Here is a 22,740-nt window from a genome sequence, read left to right on the forward strand (position 1 = left end):
TTGCTCAGAAGTGGACCCGTGCTCTTAACTACTAAACCACCTCTCCAGCCCCACACATCACTTCTAATTTAAAAAGCCCAACAGCAGTGAAAGGGTTACTATAAACTTCAAAGCATGCGGACAATATAGGGCAGAATACGTACTCACCACTTGGCTAATGTCATATCCCCATGGCAGGAAAAGAACGCCTGTGTTATATTTCTCCCAGTGAGACAGGATAAAAGAAAACAAAACCACCCACAGCAGGAGGTAAAGAACAAAAACACTGACGCCAGTCGGTCCTCGTCCAAAGATAGAGTACACAGTCACAACGAAATAAACGCATGCCCAACTGTCCAGGCCGTGGTCAAACAGCTCCCCTAATGGGGTGCTGGAATTAGTTCTACGAGCTTGTTTTCCATCTACTCCATCTGCAACAAAACATACAGCAAAGGAAGAGTCAATATCTGACCAGCACAGAGAACGTCAACTTTAGGAAACTGGTGGGAAAAGCAAAACGGGCAATAGGATGTCCTGTCCCTACCGCCAGTACCAGCCAGGACTCTAGAATCCAGTCTTTAATCTTCCAGCTAAAACACTTCAGAAATAAAATATGTAACTTCTTGTTTTAAAATTTTTTTTACAATGATTGTGTGTGTGTGTGTGTGTGTGTGTGTGTGTGTGTGTGTGTGTGTGTGTGTCCCCACCACATATGTGCAGAAGTCCATGAAGGCAGGAAGAGGGCACCGAATTCCCAGGAGCTGGGATTACGAAGCAGCTTGAGCCACTTGCTATGGGTGCTGACAACAGGACTCTGGCTCTCTGGAAGGTCAACAGCACTCTTAAACCACTGAGCCTTCTGTCCCCCAGCCCTACAACTTCTTAATGTGGCATCTAAAAACCCATGACACATTACTCTGACAAACATTCTAGCTGACTCCAAACTCTTCCAAGCTGGACATGGACTCTCAAGCTCTCAGACCTCTCATTACAATTATCTAACCGACTACTTGTTCCAGAAGCCACAGTACTCAGTGACCACACTTGTGCCTCCTCTGTGACACAGTCCCTTGTTCACACATCTAGTCTTCCTCTCTTTTAAGTGCATTTAGAATAAGCACGCAGCACGGTAGTTAAACAATTCTAGGATAAATCTGCTGAGCTTTTACAGGCACTCCCCTATTCATCAGGAGAGACAGCTTAGCGGTTAGGAACACTGGCTGCTCTTCCAGAGGATTCATGTTTGATTCCCAACACTCGGATGGTGACTTTGAACCATCTGTAATTCTAGTTCCAGTCACCAGGCACACACATACTTGGTATATAGACATATATGCAGACAAAATATCCCGAATATGTAAAATTAAAATAAATAACTATGGTTGTATCACAAACCATGAAAGAGTCTAGAAGACAAGGGCTCCCTTCAGATAACGTGGACTGGCCTTTAGAACAGATGAAATATGAGTGGGAACTTAAGGGCTGAGTTGGATTTCAGCAGGTAAGAGATACAGGAGTGTGCCATTTCAAGAAGAGAGGTGCTCCCAGCAATGCTCACAGAGATGGAAAACCACAGTGCATCCTAGAAGCCTCGAGATGTCAAAGAGGACAAGTCGTGCTCAGAAAATCCAAGCTATAGGTTGATTACAAGCCAGTATGTGCAGGCAGTATCAGAAAGCTAATAGAGGAGCCGGGGAAATGGTCTAGCATTCACTGCTCCTGCAGAGGACCCAGGCTCAGGTTCTAGCATTCACACGGCAGTTCACCTTTATCTGGCCTCCTGGGACACCTCACACGCACACAGTGCACACGTATGCATGCAGGTAAAATGCTCATACATTTAAAAAGAGAGTAAAACACCACATTTGGCTCATTATTAAAAACAAAAAACTCCAAGAGAGATTCAAGCCATCTCAAAAGTTTAGTGACTGGAGGAGCTACTAAAAGATGTATGACTATATAAGAGAGAAGCCACACTTTCCGAAGGTTTGCTGCAGCACTGAGAATGGCAGGCTGGAGACAGGGCCCTAGTCAGTCAGCCTAGACAGACAGAGGATAAGGGGAATGAAATGCTGGTGGCAAAGGAACATTAACAAAGAAGGACGGAAAGCTGGTGTGGAAGTGCAGAGCTCACGCAGGCAATAAAAGCAGGAGGAGCTCAAGGTGGTGGCCACGCTGAGCCACAGTGAAAGCCTCAAAGAAAATCAAACAAGTAAAACTGAGAGAATATGTAAGAAAGCACGACTCAAGAAGACGACTGCCCAAGATTCCAGCCTGGGTAACAGAAACAAAATGATCTTACAAAGAGGGAAGGCCAACCAGCAGGAGTGGTGGGGTACACAGGGCTGAGAGTTTTTCCTGCTGCTATGTTGCTGAAATATTTCCAAAAACAACAAACAAACAAACAAACAAACAAACACCTTTCTCCTATTCACTGGCTTAACAATTTTCTATTTTCTGTGCAACTCTTATATGGTTAAACCATCAAATCCACAAAATACATATTAATTAGAATTTGCACATTTTTTCAGTGACTTCACTCCAGCTCCCTTTGTTGGCTCTGAGTATATTTCTTTTTTTTTTTTTTAAAGATTTATTTATTTATTATATATAAGTACACTGTAGCTGTCTTCAGACACACCAGAAGAGGGCATCAGATCTCCTTACAGATGGTTGTGAGCCACCATGTGGTTGCTGGGAATTGAACTCATGACCTCTGGAAGAGCAGTCGGGTGCTCTTAACCGCTGAGCCATCTCTCCAGCCCCCTGAGTATATTTCAGAATGTAATTTTTTTCTCAGAATGGTGACTTGTAAGATTATTATTATGAAGGACATGCTCAACCCTACAGAAATTACTATAGTGCCAAGTAAGTTAATATTTTGTAATCCTAGCATAGTTGCACTTAAGTATTATAAACTGCTTCCTATTCTTTCATGACCAGCTCTGCAACAAACTGCTTATGCACTAGTGAACCACGGGTCTATGAGAACACATCATTTTTATATGAAAATTCTTAAACAACTTGAAATTCAGGTCTGCTATTTTACATATATTTTTCTTTTCTTTTCTTTTTTTTTTTTTTTTTTCCGGAGCTGGGGACCGAACCCAGGGCCTTGTGCTTGCTAGGCAAGCGCTCTACCACGGAGCTAAATCCCCAACCCTATTTTACATATATTTGAAAACCAAATACTAGACTGCTGTTTTGTGCCAAGCCATGTTCTAGAAACGTAGGGTGCAGCAGTAGATAAGAATACTCACTCTTAAAGATTTAATATTTTAGCTAGCCCAGCAGAGGGGAAAGGATGAAGGACACAGGACAAGCCCCATAGATGCTCCGGCTGCAAAGCACTCTTGGCAGAACGAGCCAAGCAGGCCTCACGCAGATGGATGGCCCTGACCTCTTTCCCAAGTGAGACCAGCCCTCCTTATCTGTCCCCACATATTCTATCATGGCCCTCTCAGCACCCATCAACCATTTTCTATGCCAAATTCCTTGTCCAACTTAAAGCAACAATCATGTCTTACTCCAAAAGCTGATAAGTCGTGTGGTAAGGGCCAAACAACAGATTCTTTAGGCTTTGTGGGGCATATCCTTCCTTTGTGGGACTGTTCCACTTCTCAACTGGATTTTTACTGCAGGAAGGCAGCCATAGGCAGCCCATGAGAAATGAACTCACTGTGCTCCATAAAGCTGTGCTGTGGAGAGTGAGCTATCTTCAGGAGTGGCCTTGGTAGGCTGCCTGTGCCAATGGAGGCCCTACCCACACCTATGCACATGCGGCAGCGCTAACTGCGCTCAGTGGGTTATAAAGGAAAAGAGGCCTGAAGTGGGGAAGAAGATGTGGACGGTGGTCCAAAAGAGTTGAGCAGTGTGTGCGCGTGTGGTGGGGAGTACAATCTAAACATACTATACATGTGGATGAAATTACTAAAGAATTTTTAACATTTTCTTAAACAACAATAACACACACACACACAAACACACACACACACAAACACACACACAGAGGCACATGCACACGCACATGCACACGCACACTCACCCACCCACCAGGATTTGGTTACCAGCAGTCATCTGCCAATCCCTACTTTATCCTGAAGCCCTAGCAGCAAGCGTCAGCACTTTTCAGATTCAAAAATAGAAACCTATCAATTGGAAGACGACATTAATAGACTGTAGTTAAACATGAGTTAAGCACAGGAGAAAACGTTAACTTAGTGAGTGTCTCGTCTTGCTGACATGCCGGCCACTGATTAAACGACGACTTGCCAGTTTCTTACCTAGAGTGTAGGCAACGAAGTTGAGGATGCCCACAACGATCCAGACCCAATCAGGTACATGCTTATGACCTGGCGCTGCAAAGGAAAGTAACCAAGATTTTAACACAGTCTAACTACAACAGCCTCACCACCTTACTGCTGCTACCAGCAAGAAATGTGGCTACCTTTTAATGAGAGGTTAAGTTACTTGAAATGTATTCTGATTATAGAACTAAAATACTAAAATTGAGCAGTAAACTCCACCAAAACCAAAGTAACTCCCTGGCAACTCACTAACAGTCAGTGAGGAGGTCTGAATATGCTTGGCCCACGGGAAGTGGCACTCTTCTCAGGTGTGGCTTGGTTGGAAGAGGTGTAGCCTTGGTAGAGGAAGTTATCACTGTGGAGGTGGGACTCTGAGGTCTCATACATATCCTCGAGTCTGGCCAGTGTGATCCAGACCATCCTCCTGCCTCCTGAAGCACCAAGTCTGCTGGCAAGATGCTATGCTTCCCGCCATGATGATGAATTCAATCTCTGAACCTGTAAGCCAGTCCCAACTAAATGTTTGCCCTTATAAGAGTTGCCTTGGTCATGGTGTCCCTTCACAGCAATGAAATGCTAACTAAGACAGTATCCACATTGTATTTCTATTACAGTTCAAGACTGAGTGTGGTGGTATGCGCCTTTAACCCTAGCCCTCCAGAAACAGGGCCAGCTTGGCCTGTGTATTGAATTCTAAGACAGCCAAAGCTAGAAAGATCCGGTCTCAAATAAAACAAAACTTTACTTATGGAATCAAAATAGAAAATAATGTATGAGAGACTTAAAAAATGAACTCACAGATGTGGTGATACACATCTGTGATCTTCTGGGAGGTTGATGAAGAGGGTGACAAGTTAGAGGGTAGACTACAGAGTCTGACCTACATAGCAAGATCTCATCTTAAATAATCTTAAGCGTAATCAGAGAAAATATATCCTTAGTTACAAGATAATTAATATATAGTGAAAATTTGATGTATGTATATTATAAACATAATATATATAAAAAACATTTCCATTCTCAAAAAAAAAGTTCTCTCTCACATATAGAATCTAACCAGTAATACATGTATATATGTAAACAAATGTACAAGTGAGTACAATATTTATAAAGGGAAAAGAAAGGCTAAGTGTTAGGCAATGAGACATGAGTTATGAGAGAGGGTATAGATCTAATTGTTTTTCTAGTTCTCTCATGTTTTTGGTTTGGGCGGTAGATAGGTACATAAATATATTTGGCACTCAAAGTGCAAGTTGAATGCAATACCCCACAGTTCTCATTCTAAATGCCTGTTCTTTGAGTTGAATAGACTTTGGGTCTGTTTAATTTAGATATGTGATATCTTTATTTAGTCGGAAGTTGTTTTTAATACTCATAAAATTAAAAAATAAAAATACATGTTTGGGGTATCCTTAGTATTAAAATACAAAAAACAATTTTGCAAACTTAGGCAAATTTAGTATACAAAAGATTTTACCTTTCTTAAAGACTAAAGCAGAGCGGGGAAATGTCTGTGGTTAAGATCATTGGCTGCTCTTCCAAAGGACCTGGGCTTAAGAATAGCACCCACATGGCAGCTCAGAACAATTCTCTCATTTCAGGGTATCCACACCCTCACACAGACATACACGCAGGCAAAACATTAATGCATATAAAATAAAAAAACAAAGAAATGTCCACGCTAACGAGATGGATATGCTTGTTTATTTTCACATAAAGAACTGAAGATGGCCAAGTCTTTGATATTATAGAGAGTATAGAGCATTTTCAACATTTTTCATGGTCAATCTGAATTTTAATTTTATAAGTGTCAATTCTGGGAACATTGTTTCACATAAATGTGAACAGAAAATACCAAAAGTCTGTTAGGCCCATTTCAGAAATTGTTGGAATTCTGTCCTAATCCCGAGGCAAAATTCATTTCTTTCTTTTTTTTTTTTCAAATGAGATTCAAGCCAGCAAATTGAACAGCAACTTTTAAAGATTTAGTTTGCTAAAGCGTGTGCATGCGTGCGTGCGGATACATGTGCATGAACACCAGAGGGGTCTGATCCCCCAAGATGGATATACAGGTTGATCACCAAGATTGCCTAACATGGTGCTGAAATCGAACCCAAGTCCTCAGCAGGAGCAAAACGTTCTAACCACTGAGCCATCTGTCCAGTTTACAAAGGGTCACAGTTTGTTATTCTTTATTTTCTTGATGAAGGGTCTCGTGTAGCCCATACTGGCCCCCAAAGGCTGACTGTGAACTTCTGACCCTCCTGCTTTCACCTTGCGAGTGCTGGAGTTACAGACATACACCACCACACCCACTTTATGCTGTGCTGGGCTAGGGCTGGACTAGGGCTTTCTGCATGCTAGGCCTGCTTTAGATATCACTGTTATATCTCCTGCTCCTAACATCTTTTAAGAAAAGGAGGGTCTCACTGTCTGGTTCTAGCTGGTCCACCTGCCTCTGCCTCCCAAACATTAGAATTAAAGGCTCATACCACCATGTCCGTCCTAAACATCAATTTTAAATTAAAAATGTTAACACAATCCAATCCAAAGACATCCCAATTTAATACTTACATGATGAGGATACATAAGAAAATGTTACGTCTGTTTTTCATTTAGAGTCATTACAGGTACGAGCAGCACATTTCATACATTCAGAAAAAGGGTTACATTTCATAACGTAAAGCAGCCGGAGGCAGAGCCGAGTGTTTGGGGCACTGCTCGTAAGCAGGTGTGACGTCACGCACGCCGGTGAGTGCAGCCTGAGACTCACTTACTACTTGTCTGACTGTTTTTAGTGGTTGAGTGCTCACACACATTTCACTGCTGCCAAGTTTTCTGTGACCCTCCGACATTCAGGAATGTGCCTCCATGTGGGGTCCCAACTCAGTTCTAACAAGCCATATTCTAGACAGATTCCAAAAGTATTTTAGGAATGGTCAGGTACAGGACTTAGCACTCAGGCCTGTAGTTCCGGCTACTCAGAGGATTCTACACTTGAGGCCAACCGAGGCAACTTAGTAAAACCCCACCTCAAAATAAAATGTAAAGAATGGGCTGAGTTTCTAGCTCAGTGGTATAGTGTATGCCTAGTGTGTAAGATCATATAAAAAACAAACAAACAAGCAAACAAGGTCCAACTAAGAACCATTTGAGAGGAAATCAGGAGTCATCTAAAGGGAAGAAATAAAATGGAGAAACTGCATTCCCTTTAGAATAGAAGCAGCTTTTCTTTTCTGTGATGGAGATGGGAGATGCTCGTTCCTGGCATTTTTAGGCATGGTGGGCCCTACTTAGTACTAAATTTTAAATAGTTTTAAATCCTAAATCTCTGTCTATATGTAAATCTTTATTACTCTGGTGAACTTCTGCTATATGCAAAGCTGGCCCTGAAACCCTGACTCTCCAACTCGCACATGCAAAGTGCTAGATTACAAGTGTGCATCAGCATACCTGGCCTCTAATTACTCACAGCCAAAGCCTCGCAGCGTTTTAGGAAGCATATCTAAATCTAACAGGTAAGTTGCTACTGTAATTCTAAAACTTAAAGGAAACATATGTAACTTAAAAAAACATAATTTAGTTTATATGTAATTTCAACATCTTATATAACATTTTAACATCAAAACTTTCAGAAACATAAACATATTTGAGTCAGAAACTAACTAAGCACATCTCATTTTTGCTACTCAAAACATTTTAAATTATGTATTAAGATAGTAAAATTCTTACCTGAAGCATAGAAGTCAGGGTCGAAGTATGTCAGGAGTAGGAAATTGAACACAAGCAGCATAAAGCCAGAAAAGGTTATAAGATTGGGAGCCAGCCAAGTGGGAAATACCTGTTTTATTTTCCAAAATAGTTATAAATTAAAGAATGCTCTGTTCAACAAACATCACAACATACAAATTTAAGTCACAAGAAGCTATCGGTCTAAAAGACTATATGCAGGAGTTATGTCTATATGCAGGAGTTATGTCTACTAAAATGTAAATAGTAACTCCAGTTGTTAGACGAGTGCCTTTCTCTTCCTGTCTCCCATCTTTAAATGATTCTTTAATACACAAACCTTTGTAATGATAGCATTCAGTTAATTTTGTATAATAATGATCCACCACAGTGTATACATTTAGATTTCATAGGCAGCTACACCAAAGAGTTGACTGGGGGAAGGGGAAGGCTGGCACCTCTAATGCAGCTTATTAAAAGCACTGTTGGCCTGCAAGCACAAACCTGCAATCTCAGTTACTCAGGATAATGAGGCAGGAGGATTGCAAGTCCAAAGCAATCCAGTGAGTCCCTGTTTTAAAAAGTAAAAGGGGCTAGAGAGTTGGCTCAGTGGTTAAGAGCACTTGTTCCTCCAAAGGACCCAAGTCTAATTCCCAGTACCACATAGTGTGGCTCACAACTGTCTCTAACGCCAGTTCTAGCTCATCTGATGCCCTCTGCTGATCACACACATGGTACAGACATGCATGCAGGCTAACACTCATACACATAAAATAATAAAGTCTAAAACAAATTTTTCACAAAGTAGAAGAAGGCTGAGGATACAGTTCTTTGTGGATCACCTGGAGGCATGCATGAGGCCCCGGGTTCAAAAAGCAGAACAGCAAAACATAAACCTGAGTGGAAGCAGTTAAGACCCTGTAAGATGGGCTAAAATACTAAAACCTCATTTAATCAAAAATGCACGCCATTAACAATCTTACCTTCACTATAGTGTTCCAAAATGGGTGCATGACATACAGAGAGAGTGGGTTGGTATCCAAAGCGCTGTACTGTTAAGAAACAAAACATCTCAGAATTAACCATTAATTACTAACAAATATAATAGTATTCCTTAATAAAAACAAGTATAAAATAACCCTGGAGAGCACATCTATTTCTATGCTATGCCCTTCCGGATAACAAGACTAGATTGAAATATACATGGGGCAAGACTGCTAAACGAAAGGAAAGAGCCGCAGGCCAAGTAGAGGACATCCAGGCATGGAGTTAATCCTACAGTGGCTGTTTCCGTCAAACACAGTCCAATCGCCAGGATCATCACTGGCTCATCTTTCCCCATCTCAATCAACTTTATAATGTCGCAATGTTTCAGCTAAGGCATTATACCATGGACCGAGGACACAGCTGTGTGGTAGAGCACTAAGATTAGGGATTGGCACTGGAGAAAACGTTTAAGGGGAAAAAAAAAGAAACATGTCCTACTTCAGTTGTTACAGTTATTACACAAGAGAGGTAATGCGCGTACTGTCCAGGTTAAACAAAGACTGGACACTTTCTCAATCGCCTACACCCCTGATTTTTGAGACAGGGTTTCTCTGTGTAGCCCTGGTTGTCCTATAACTCACTTTGTAGACCAGGCTGACCTCAAACTCAGAGATCTACCTGCCTCTGTGTGGGATTAAAGGCATGCACCTCACGGTTTTCCTACACCCCACCCCACCCCTCCCCCACCCCACAGTGGTCTAGTTGTTGTGGACAACTCTGAGTGACCTTCCTGCCTTATTCGCCTGTAGATGACATGTGACAGCCCTGATCTCAGAGGCTACCACAAGGATTTGACAAGATGACCATACATGCACCAGTAACTCAAATGTCTACAATAGACTCTGTGTGTTTTCTTCCACTTCTCTAACAATTTCACGTAAACTAGAGTATCTATCTGGGACAAAACCTGACACAAAACAAGAAGAAGATAGTAGAGATGTGCTCTGCTTGTACTGGCCAGAACTGTACCTCAGGGCTATCACCAGACTCCCAGGAGGTCTACTTAAGCCTACCTATGTTGTCTTACTGTAACTTTCAGCAAGCTGTGCTGTGACAAGGCTTGCTCTTTCCGCTGCACAGCAGACATCACCACACAGAAGTGTCACAGGAAGAAGGCCCCTCCCCTGATGGCTCCCCGGGCCTCCAGACCTAAGCACATGGACCTCTACACAGATGACTCAAAAGGAGTGTCCTGGCTTCCACTTAACAGTGTGTACCCATGCCATGTGGTGGAAACAGGCGACCTGAAAAACTGGAAGAGCAGTCATTTCCAGCCCACCCTCTGCAGAGAAGCACAATCGCAGTAAGAACTGAAGTGACCCATAGGTAGCAATGAATATCCTAGTAAGAGCACCAGTGGAAGGGGAAGCCCTGGGTCCTGCTAAGACTGAACCCACAGTGAACTAGTCTATGGGGGGAGGGCGGCAATGGGGGGAGGGTTGGGAGGGGAACACCCATAAGGAAGGGGAGGGGGGAGGGGGATGTTTGCCCGGAAACCGGGAAAGGGAATAACACTCGAAATGTATATAAGAAATACTCAAGTTAATAAAAAAAAAAAAAAAAAAAAAAAAAGAACTGAAGTGAGAAGGAGACAGCGGGAGGTGCAGCATGAGCATCTAATGGGCACAACATCCAAAGTTGTCATTCAAACAACATCATCATTCAAAATCGTTCAGTCATTAACTCTAAGTCATTTTGAATTAGATCCAAAACAAAACTTTAGTTGATGATATTTCAGGGTGAAAAGCTTTTCATAGTCTGATATTTTAAACCTCTATCTCAGAAGTCCAGAATATAAAATAAACACAGAAAGAGACATTTTTACCCTATAGGATTCTAATTTGACACTGAGTAGTGGCCAATGAGGTTAAGTAAATCATAGCAAGAAGATATTGTGAGGTTCTAAGGCAGCAAACAGTAACCCTACATCAGCCACATATCATTAAAATGAATTCTTACAGTCCTGTGAGTCAGGAAGAATGACAAAACCTCATCATGAGGGGAAAATCAATATAAACTATTAAAGGTGCTAAGCTGGACGCGGTGTTTGTTTGCTCTTGTTTGTTAAGTACACTTTGACTTTGCACTGGGATGTTTTGGTATACCCCAGAGAATGTGAACCTGGTGTCTATCCCAGGGAACATCTCGCATGGCTTACTTGGACTCCACAGCCGATGAGCCTGAAAAAGCACTTAAGAGCCTCAGGGTGAGAGGCACTTTCCAAGCAAACTGTCCAGAGGTGGACACACTCAGCACGTCTGGCCCTCAGTACGGCCGTCTTGGTTATACGGCTCTTTAGTGCTTCCAGTCACCAAGAGCAAAACAAACCTCACCACTTCCAGAAAGAAAAGGTCTGGGTCTGAGGCTAACCAGCTTTCCAGACACAAATAAATCCTCTTCAACCCCAGCCCCTCAATCCTGTGTTTCATTTTACTCTACAAAGTTAAACAGAGGAGGGCCTAAAAAGAACTGGCAATAGCGCTCCCTGTCACAGCAACCTCTCCCTTCATGTGTCCCCCATACTCCTGCTGTGACTCTTCTCCAAACACTTTGAGTGTTTGCACCTGGGTGTAGCTCATTAGACCAGGGCTGGAGGGCTCTAGTTATGGGTCACATAATAAACATCTAGGCTTTGAAGGCTGAATGGTCTCTGCACAAACCTGCCACCCTGCCATTTAAAGACAGGCAGTCACTCAAGAACATGAAGAGACAAGCACGGCCACGTTCTGACAAAGCTTGCTAGGAGACTCTGCAAGGTCACAACAGACACGCCAATCTGCTGTTACTCCAACACAGAGCCTCACTGAGGGCCAAGGGAATGGAACAGTGATGAGTAGGAAGGAAGCATGACCAGAATCGTCCAGTTCTCAACATGGCAGGCTCCTCAGACAGTGGATCGTCTGGTCACAAACTCACACCACAGGCTTCAGATTATACCTTCATAGTCGCCTGGCCCCTCAGGACTGTCCTGTATGGGCCACTGGGCCACCCTGCTCTATAATGAGGCTAGCTGTCGGAAGCTAAGCATAGGACTACCCTGGCCCTTTTAACACTTCATCTTGCTAAATAAAGTCAATCCATTTCCACACTTCCCAGATAGAATTTTCTTTTAATCTAGATTAAACTGCCAGAGAAAGCACATGTGCCTCCAAAACCCTCATCGTATAAATCTAGCCATGCTAATAACACCATTCCTCAGGTCTCATCAGAATGCCAGCTGAGGTAAAACGTGCAGGCCACTCCCTCGGGGTGGCTATGCATTAATTACTACAGCTCATCATTTGCGTTTGAAATGACTCTGTGATGTCATCTAAGTTACTATACCTGTCTCGCAGAAAGAAACTTTCACAGTCCAAGTGAAATCCACAAGTACTGGAAGCAATGTCTTGCCAAATAGCCTCAATCAAAAGCTTTTTTAAAATTTCAATCCGAGTCAGGAAACAGAGGAGAATTCACTCTCCCCTCATCCACGGGCTACAATATTTACGAATACCTGTGCTTTCTGATAGAAGAGGCTGCGCTACACCACTGGCAGCAAAGTAGTAAAACTCAATTTCCTGGGCTCACCAGTCTATGAGACGGGCCAAAAGGAAGAACGCATATCATGTGCATATCATGAGACAAGATAAGAGAAATCATGAACAACATTAACCATGTCGTGGAAAAAGTGGGCAGGCCAAGCGGACAGAAATGGAACAAGCACTATGGGGAGGAAAGCCAAGCCTGGAAGTGCTGCCTGCCACGCCAAGAAATACCAAGAGCCACTGAGGCACAGAGACTCCCCTAGTGTTTTTTAGAGACAGTGTAGCCCTGCCAGGACCTTGGTATTCCGGACTTTCTATAACTATGAGAAAATAAATTTCTGTTGTTTAAGGCCACCTACTGTACTACATGCAGCTCTCGAAATCAATGACTATGTGACTATACTCCCACTACTTAGAGTTGTCAGCCTGTGTCCTAGAAGGTCATCAGTGTATGGGACACAGGATCAAGGAAAAGAAGCCAGGCCTGAAAGAGAGTATGTTTCTACAGGATCCAGCACATGGATGAAGCTCAAAAAAGAGGCCACAGGCTAGAGAGATGGCTCCATGGTTAAAAGCATGTATTGCTCTTGCAGAGGACAAGAGTTTGGGTCCCAACACCCTCATCAAGTGATCCACGACCACCTGCAACTCAAGTTCCAGGCGATCCAATGCCTGTGCTCTCTCACGCATAGGCACGGGCATATACAAATAATCAACACTAAATATTTTTAAAAGAAGTCATAATAGTAGTTTGGTGAGAGGAATAGAGATCATTTTGGATCACTGTTTAAGACTCATGAACTTGGGTTGGAGAGATGGCTCAGTGGTTAAGAGCACTGACTGCTCTTCCAGAGGTCCTGAGTTCAAATCCCAGCAACCACATGGTGGCTCACAACCATCTGTAATGAGATCGGACGCCCTCTTCTGGTATGTTTGAAGACAGTGTACTTATATATAATAAATAAATCTTTAAAAAAAAAAGACTCATGAACTTACACACTTAAGATCTGTGTCTGTATATTGTTCACACCCTAGGAGGGAGAAGAGATCCTGGGAGATGGTGCTGGTTCAGCAGGGTGAGGTACTCGCCACTAAGCCTGACTACAGGTTTGATCCCTGGAATCCCCATGATGGGGGAGGAAAAAAGAGACCAGGAGGTGGGGGGGAGGGAGAGAGGGGAAAGAGAAAACAAGAACACAGATGTCCAACATCTCCAAGATGCCCTCTGATCTCTTGTGCATTATCTTACTAGGAATTACATTTAACAAAAGACCCCTGCTTACCGAGCTGATATATAAACATCATATTGTAAAGCACATTTAAAATTAGGTACAGTGACTCACATCTGTAATCCCTAGTGCTCGGGAGGCCAACGTAGAAGGATCACAAGCCTAGACCAGTCTGAGCTACACAGTGAGAAACCCTTCCTTAAAAACAAAACATGTACTAGCTTATTTGTGAGAATCCATAAAATGTGACTTACATATATGAGTGGCGGTTTATGAACCGTATTTACTGCTGTTACCATTTTAGATGTAAGCAAACTCATAATAATTCCAAGATTTCTGAACTCAAAATTGCCCATGCTGCTTTGTTTGTTTGTTTGTTTTTCAAGACAGGGTTTCTCTGTGTAATCACCCTTGGCTGTCCTAGAACTCTCTGTAGACCAGGCTGGCCTCAACTCACAGAAATCCGTCTACCTCTTCCTCCTAAGTGCTGGGATTGAAGGTGTGCCCCACCATGCCCAAAGGGTAAAAAGCAAGATAGTTCATAATTAGATTTCTGTTTAAATTAAAATTATTACTTCCATCACTTAAGCATAGCATATAATACAAATGGTCCTAATTGTTAAAAACTATTCTTCAAAAGAAATTCAAAGAGCTGCTTTCCATATACAAACTTGGGACTCAGTGCCTGAATAGAACAAAAAAGGTTGACAGCACAGAAGTTTCTAAATTTGATCCTTTATACTTCCAGCACAGTAGGCGTGCAATAAACACATGTAAAGTCTGCACACATGAACAAGCAAATGTGTTTTACTCTTTGCATTCACTGGAAGATGACCTCATTATCCCGTGAGCGAATACTGTAAAGTGATATAATAATGTTAATTGCCGTGTGACAGAAAGCTAGAATCCCCTGGGCCTCACTCTAAACACGTGGGTTTTCTGTTACCTAAGGTGGGAAAACATCCTGGGCAGGGAATCCTGAACTCTACGCAGAGCAGAGAAAGCCAGCGGCCTCGGGAGCAGAACAGCACTTAAACTTCTTCTTTTCCTGGGTATCGGTCTGAGGTGAGCAACTGCTTCAAACCCTGCTGCCCTGACTGCCCTGCAGTAAGGATTATCTGTCCCAATCTTACAGATAGGAGGCTATAAAATTCCGATTAGCACAGCTAACAAATGGGAAGGTCTAAGTTATAAATCATAAGTCCAATAAGACTAAGTTATCTTAGAACACTCTAATGAAACTGATCACTTTGCTTTAAGCCAGACTATACTGTCCTGACATGACCATTAACTTCTAGATCAGCAATTCTCAACTAGTGAGCTGCAACCCCTTTGGGAGTGAATGACTGCATATCAGATATCCTGCCTATCAGACATTTACATTACAATTCATAACAGTAGCAAAATTACAGTTATGAAGTAGCAACAAAAATAACTTAATTGTATAGTTGGAGTCACCACGATGTGACAAACTATATAAAGGGTTACAGCATTGGGGAAGTTGAGAACCACTGTCCTAGTTGGTGCACTAAAACTGCAAGCTCTCCCGGCATAGATTTTTCTCTCCCTGTGTTCAGAACACAAATCTCAGGGTAAGTCCCAGTGAGTTACAGCTTTCTATCTCTTTTTTGGTTCATTCTGCTTCCCTGAGGATAGAACCTTGGGCTGCTTCTAACTAACAGAACACAGCAAGGATGATAGATGTCACTATTTTTCCTAAGATGTATCACAGAGCACAAGTGTAAAAGCCAGAAGTCAGAGGTCAACCTCTGACCCTATGCCTCTGGAGCCATCACCCACCTTTGTTGTCTTGAGATAGTCTCTGCAGGAACCTGGCTCACAGGCTAGGCTAAAGATGGATGGCTGGTGAGCCCCAGGGACCCATCTATCTCTGCCCCCTGATACTAGGGTGACAATCAGGTGTGGCCATGCCCAGCTTTCTTATTTGAGTTCTGGGAATCTGAACTTCTATCTTCATGAATTTCCTCAACCACCTTGGGAGCTTGAGAAGTCTGGTGGCACTCTCAGTGCTTGGGAGGCACAGGCAGAAAGATCTCTAGTAAGAGGCCAGCCTGGGCAACCTTAGAAACAACAGAGCTGGGGATGTAGAGCAGCAGCAGAGCACTTGCTGAGTGCGGCCTTCAACACCACAAGGGAAAGAGAAAGAAAGAAAAATGACAGCTATTTGAAGCTTAAAAGCTAATATATGCACATTAGAGTAAGATAACTTCTCTTTCATATCCATTTCTTATACTAGAATTGAGTATTTCTTTGATGCAGGGCAGTGTGGGTCTCAAACTGGACCCAAATTATTAGCACCCATCAAACCCACAGCATCGACATCCCGGGAGTGGGACCAGGGACTCAAGGTGTGCACCAGCACATCTGGCCAGAATCGGCCGACTAACAAGCCCTTCTGAAGGGTTTCCTGAGCTGAACGATAAGCCACTGTCAGGAATTTTGTGGTCAACACAGACAAAAAAGCAAAGTATAATAAGGTTTATAAAAATAAATCATTAAGTATCCATTAGAAAGCTACTAAATGCAAGAAAGCAAACACTGTGCCACAACTAAGATGGGAAATACTAACTCCACTTCAAACGCATCTTAAGAGGGGGAGGAGGAGGTTATTAAGATTCTTACGTGTTTTTTATGACTATGAGACTTTAAGGACCACACCCACAGATATGACTCAAAAATCTCACTTCAGTGAGTACAGCCATTTTATATCTGCTAGCAAGTCAGAGCAGACTGGAGGATCACAGTCAGGAGAGACGTGCAGCCACAATGACAAGTCCACCTCAGTAAAGGAACAGAATTACTTGTTGAATTATCATATCATATCATATCATATCATATCATATCATATCAAGCATATGATAAATACATAAGGCCCCTTTGTATTCTTGAAGATTCTTTGTTGTTGTTGTTGATTCTGTGGAGTTTATTGTCCTGTTCTCTCTTACGCTTTTTTACACTCCAGATTTTATTCCCTTCCCAGTCCACCCTCCAACTGTTCCACATCCCATACCTCTCTTTCCCCCAGCCACCTCCCTGAGGGTGTCCCCACCCTACCAGACCTCTAAACTTAATACTGCCTGTTGTATTATATCTATAAAACCAGATGCCTATCATCCCAGCACCTAGGAAACGGGCTGAGCCCTTCCACATCCATCAGTAATCAGGAAAATGCCCTAGAGATCTTTGCCTACAGGCCAACTGGATGAAATGTTTTCCCAACTGAGGCTACCTCTTCCTAGATGACTCTAGTTTTGTGTCAAGTTGACAAAAACTAACGAACAAGCACAAAGAGGTGTGGGTGAAGCTTGGGACCTTGGGCTTTTAAACAGGATCATGTCCCCTAAGCTGAGCTCCTGCTGAGATCATCCTGCCTCTGCCTACCAAGTACTGAATTAAAGGAATGTGCTACCGTGCTTCAGTATATTTGTCCTGGGATTGGAATTATACTTCAGTTTATAAAGTGCACAAGGACCTGAGTTGCATTTCCAGCACCCATATAAGAAAGCTGGGTGTGGCGACACATAAATGTTATCTGGTGTACCGTCAGGGTGGGATGAGAGGGTGTGTCTGTATGTTATATCCTCCTTAATGCTATAAGCAGGGACACGTGAACAGCAGGTTTTATTCTTCATTTACCTAACATTAAGCACTACACACTGGGCACTTGGCAAATATTAACTCATTCAACTTTGAAAACAATCCTGTGAGGTAAAACCTATGGATCTCACAGATAAGAAAAGCTAGAGCTCAGACCACCTGACCGTGATCACACACAACAGGATGTGTGTACTTTTTACTTAAACATCACTCCCCAAACTGTTTAATAAAAACATTTTCATTCTCAGAGCTGTGAATGAAATGTCCCTTTTATCCAGTTTCCCTTTCTGTGTCTTCAGTCAACTGTAGAGAATATTAAATGAAAAACTCAAGAAATAAACAATTCTTAAGTTTTAAAACTTAATGCTGTTCAGAGTATCAATGAAATCCTGTCCCTGCCCAGCAAGGTAGAGACATGACTGTCCCATTGTCCTGCACATCCACGTCTTACAGACTACCACCCATCAGTCATTCAGTAGGGGCCAAGGAGTCACACTGTTTCTGTTCAAATCTCCTTCCCCAGTGCCTGTCACTCACCTCACGCGGCTCACCACTAGCCACTGTAAGCCATGTGGTCACCAGAAGGCTAGAGTAAGTATTTTGGCAAAAATCAAGAGAGACCATGTTAGTGGAACTTTATTAGAATATACTGCTACTGTTATTAATTGCTTGCTGTGCCTAAGTTACAAATTAAACTTTATCATAGGCTTGCTTGTATCTCTAGTAAAATTACATGACAAACGAAGTTCTGTTACCTCAAGGTTCAGGTATCCACTAAGCGTCTGGATTATATCCCCTGCACATATGAGGGGACTACAAGACTCAACTAAAAGCAATCCTAGCACAAAGCCCACCGGTGCCAGCTCTGGTTTCCACGTCCACTTTCTCATCTGCAAACCATTAGATACATATATCCAGTAAAGCACATTACTAAAGGTTACTCCAGTCTTACAGATTTGTACATAAGAACCAGTACCAATAAGGAACAGCTTACACTTTGTTGCAAGGTTTAAGAGGTGGCATGGCATGAGGAACACAAACTCCAAATCCAACTGTCTGGTATCAGATTTCAACCCACAGTACTGTGGTAGAGCCCTGGGTGTTTCCTCCACACAGCACTTGAATACATGCAACTCTCCCTCTCCTGAACGTCTCTCCCCTGCTCAGACAGAATTTCCCCATCTACCTCCTTTTGTTTCTTCAGGACTCCTTTCTCTTCTAACTTCAGGCTATAACTCAAGAGACATTTGAAAGGCAAAGGAGGAAGGAGGGAGAGAGGAAGGAAGGGAAAAGGCAATGACTAAACTTGAGACATGGTCTTGTCATGTTGTCTTGGTGGCTTTAAATCCCAGCCCCAGCCTTCTGAGTGCTGCAGTCACATGGATGCCTTGTCACACTTGGCACTGTATATCTTTACCTAAAACTCCTAGAGTATCTCCAAGGCTTACCACTGTACTCACTAGGAATAACTCTATCAAGGCAACTAAGGTAGCACTGCTGATGGGTCATTCTTGAGTGACAGCTGACAGCTAGATATGCTGTATTTACATGTAAGATTATACTGTGGCCAGTCTGCAGTCCCAATAAATGGAAACCAAAAGTCAATAATTTCCCATATTATTTCTACTGAGGCTCAGGAAACACCCCAGTCTTTGAAATTACAGAAACTGCCTCTACCAGAGGACAACTCATTCATAAACTATAGTTGGTGTTCTGTTTCCTTGTTTTGTTTTTTTTTTTTTTTGTTTGTTTTGTTTTGTTTTTGAGACAATGTCTTCCTATGTAGCCTAGGCTGGCCTCAAATTCTTGCTAATTCTGTCTTTGCCTTTGGAGTACTGAGATTTTAGGCATGTGTTACAATGTCCATCTTGAGAGTTCTTTGGAACAAGAAGTTTTGTTTTGTTTTTTTTCTCCTAAACCACAGACTATACTTTCATCCAACAAGAAACGCCCAACCCAAAGAGTTACTATAACGTCATGGGGCTGTTCTCTGAGCACTTGGGAGGGGCAAGCAGAAAGACCAGGTATTCCAGGGCATCCTCAGCTACCTACGATTTTGAACTAGATTGGTCTCCAAGAGACCCCATTACACACAGACACACAGACACACACGGGGGGTTTGGGGGGGGAAAAGGGAGGGAGGGAGGGAGAGAGAGAGACATACATAAAAGGGGGAAATTTTAAAAAGAACTTTACAATATTACAATATGGTGCTTCACAAACCCTGCCTCACATGGCAGCAAGCTCCCTCTACCTAGTCGACCTACCTACCAGATCCTGAGTCATCCCTGGGCTTCTTTTCACCTTTTATGTGCCTTACCCTGCCCCCAATACCACCCCGGGCTACTCAGTCACCATGTTCTGTCAGTCTTTTTTTTTTTTTTTTTTTTTTCTTTTTTTTTTTTTCAGAGCTGGGGACCGAACCCAGGGCCTTGTGGTTGCTAGGCAAGCGCTCTACCACTGAGCTAAATCCCCAACCCCTCTGTCAGTCTTAAATGAGGGATAGAGAAGATCAAATGAACAGAGATACATGGGCAGGAGGGAAATAGCAAACTGTACATACTGTATGTATGTATGTATGCATGTATGCATGTATGTATATATGTATGATTTTTGGAGGCTTTCCCACTGTGTTCTTGTTGTCTGAGACTTAAGTCTCACAGTGCCCAGAATGGTCTGAAACTTGCTGCCCTTGATCTTCCTGTCACCACCTCAAAAAATGTTAAGAGTCATGGAAGTGTCTGCCTCTTCCTCACCCATGTACTTTCCTTTTTAAGACAGAGTTTCACTATGTATTCTTGATTATCCTGGAGTTCACTATGTAGATCAGGCTTGCTCTAACTCACTGGAACTAACCTGCCTTTGTCTCGCTGGTCTGGATTACAGATGTGTGCAATCACATCAGCCATATACCTTTAAAAAAAGAAGTTAAGGGGTTGGGGATTTAGCTCAGTGGTAGAGCGCTTGCCTAGCAAGCGCAAGGCCCTGGGTTTGGTCCCCAGCTCCAAAAAAAAGAAAAAAAAAAAAAAAAAAACAAAAGAAGTTAAGCACTACTAACCCTGAATTATAAGAGGAAGTTCAAGGACAGTGGTATTGCCCAATTTTTTGAAAGAGCATCCAGAAATATGGACTTTCATGGGAAAGATTAATTTTTAAACAAGTAAGGGTCGAATTCAAATGTATCTTGCTAGATAAATTCAGTATGAGTTTTCCAGTTATGACCTCTATCTTCAGATTCTCCTCGGGGTTGGGGATTTAGCTCAGTGGTAGAGCGCTTGTCTAGCGAGCGCAAGGCCCTGGGTTTGGTCCCCAGCCCCGGAAAAAAAGAAAAAAAAAAAAAAAAAAGATTCTCCTCTCCCTTGTGAGGTATGGCAGCTCATGCCCATACCCTAGAGCAAGGGAGATCCGACATTGGCGGGGAGCTGGACCACAGATCACGCGTCAGAGAGAGGGAAGGACACAGGGGAGGAAAGAGGATCTCTGCTCCCTTGGGGGACACGGTGGTGCCAGGCCTGTCATCTTAACACTCTGGGTACAGAAGCAAGAGATCATGAGTTTCAGGCACAGTGGGACAAACACAGATACACACCGAAAGACACACAGAATCTATTCCCTCTTTTCTGACCCACTGCCATAATATTCAGGTCTTCAATGTTCCCTAGGGTAGAGACTGATTGATTGACTGGCATCAGAATCACTTGGTGGGGAGTAACAATCCCCCAACACACACCTCAAATGATTCCAATGCCCATAAATGTGGGCCACAGACGAAAATTCCTCCCACTCTGCTAGGAGCCTGTCTTCCTCTCCAGTCTCACCGGCCACGCCACCACTACCATTATACTCAAACACCTTATTTTGTGGTTCTCAGAAATGCTCTCAGGCCTGTCTCTGCATCTCACCACGCCTTTTCCCTCTTCATTCTCTACTCAGGCTTCATTTTTCCAGCCCAGCCTTGCCTTCACCTCCATCACCTTGGAAGTCTTCCTCAGATATAACATCCACTCTCACCCCATCGGTGTGTCCTGCCTCCTGGCCTTTTCCACAGCACCTAGAACTTCAATCCGCACTCACTAATTATAAAGGTTTGTTTACTCATCCCTATCTGCCACCAAACAAGGCTCTTTGAAGTCAGGAATTTCACCTTAGCTTAATTTTGCAACCCAAGTGCTATGCCTGATAAGCAGATCTTCCATAAATGCTTGCCTTTAACACAGTATGATCCTGTGAGACAGAAGGCCAGTTTGGATTCTGGTTCTCAAAAATTACTATCAAGATGTAAATACAATCTCTCTTTAAAGCTCAACGGTTACAGTAATAAGTTCACAATAGCTACAATCCCTGTATCAGGTTGTTGTCATCAGCCCCATTCATTAACTACCCAACAGCAGAAACCAGTTCCTGAAATCTTACTCTTGAAAGTAAACAAAGTACTTAACTCTTTCCCCTCTAAAGCAAAAGGATACAATGTGACACAAGCTGCAACACTGTAAATTAAGACTATGCCTTCCCTCAGTCTGACTAAGCAAACCACAACAGTTCAACCCATTAAAGCATGGAGTCCTTCAGCAATAAGTATCTGTCCATTATGAACAAGAGGAAAATGGAAAAATAGTGAGGAGCGATAAACCTCACAAAGGTGGGACACTTCAACACAACTGTCTGAGCTCCTCATTAAACAACAGAGCAGAGCAACTGCACTTCTAAATTTTCTCGGCATATTCAAAGTGAACATTCAAAAGAAGTCTTCCAGCACCCCCACTTAGAGCTCCTTTTACCTGACTTAAAATACCTTCTATTCCTTTCCATTTTCATTCCTTCAGTATTTACTGGGCAGCTCTTCAGCTCAGTATGCTGTAGAGACACTGATTATGTTGAACGAGACAGCTTATCAGCCCTGCCCATCTAGAGCTCCTGCCCTAACACAAGCAATTATTAAACCAACTACTGAATAGGACTGTTGCTAGGCACTTCACCAGAAGACATAAGTATTAAGAGAGTATTGAATTGGGGTTGGGGGATTTAGCTCAGTGGTAGAGCGCTTGCCTAGCAAACACAAGGCCCTGGGTTCGGTCCCCAGCTCCGGAAAAAAAGAAAAAGAAAAAAAAAAAAAAAAAGAGAGAGAGTATTGAATTGAATCCACCCCAGGCTTTCTTCTGTACTAGAAATCACCCCTTTCTCACTACAGAAACCTAATTACCTCTCTACGTGCACCCCTCTCAGCAGCTACTCTACGAAAGTGCCAGGTTTCCACACGTAGCTCTCAAATGTACCTCTAGGGAAAAATAAAGAAATTAAATTGGTTCA

The 22,740-nt window shown here is 42.8% G+C and overlaps 1 protein-coding gene across 1 annotated transcript in view; it reads right to left on the reverse strand.

Moving 5' to 3' along the window:
* Positions 1–22,740, reverse strand: part of Selenoi (selenoprotein I) — a 38,199-nt gene that overhangs the window by 13,377 nt on the left and 2,082 nt on the right. The window contains exons 2-5 of the mRNA NM_001134754.1: positions 8,999–9,067; positions 8,019–8,127; positions 4,263–4,337; positions 148–410 (exon numbers count right to left, since the gene is read on the reverse strand). Coding sequence (NP_001128226.2) covers positions 148–410; positions 4,263–4,337; positions 8,019–8,127; positions 8,999–9,067 — 516 coding nt within the window. The remainder of the gene's footprint in view (positions 1–147; positions 411–4,262; positions 4,338–8,018; positions 8,128–8,998; positions 9,068–22,740) is intronic.

This window comes from Rattus norvegicus, chromosome 6 (genome assembly GCF_021556685.1).
Source record: "Rattus norvegicus strain SHRSP/BbbUtx chromosome 6, alternate assembly SHRSP_T2T, whole genome shotgun sequence".
NCBI classification, from domain to species: Eukaryota; Metazoa; Chordata; class Mammalia; order Rodentia; family Muridae; genus Rattus; species Rattus norvegicus.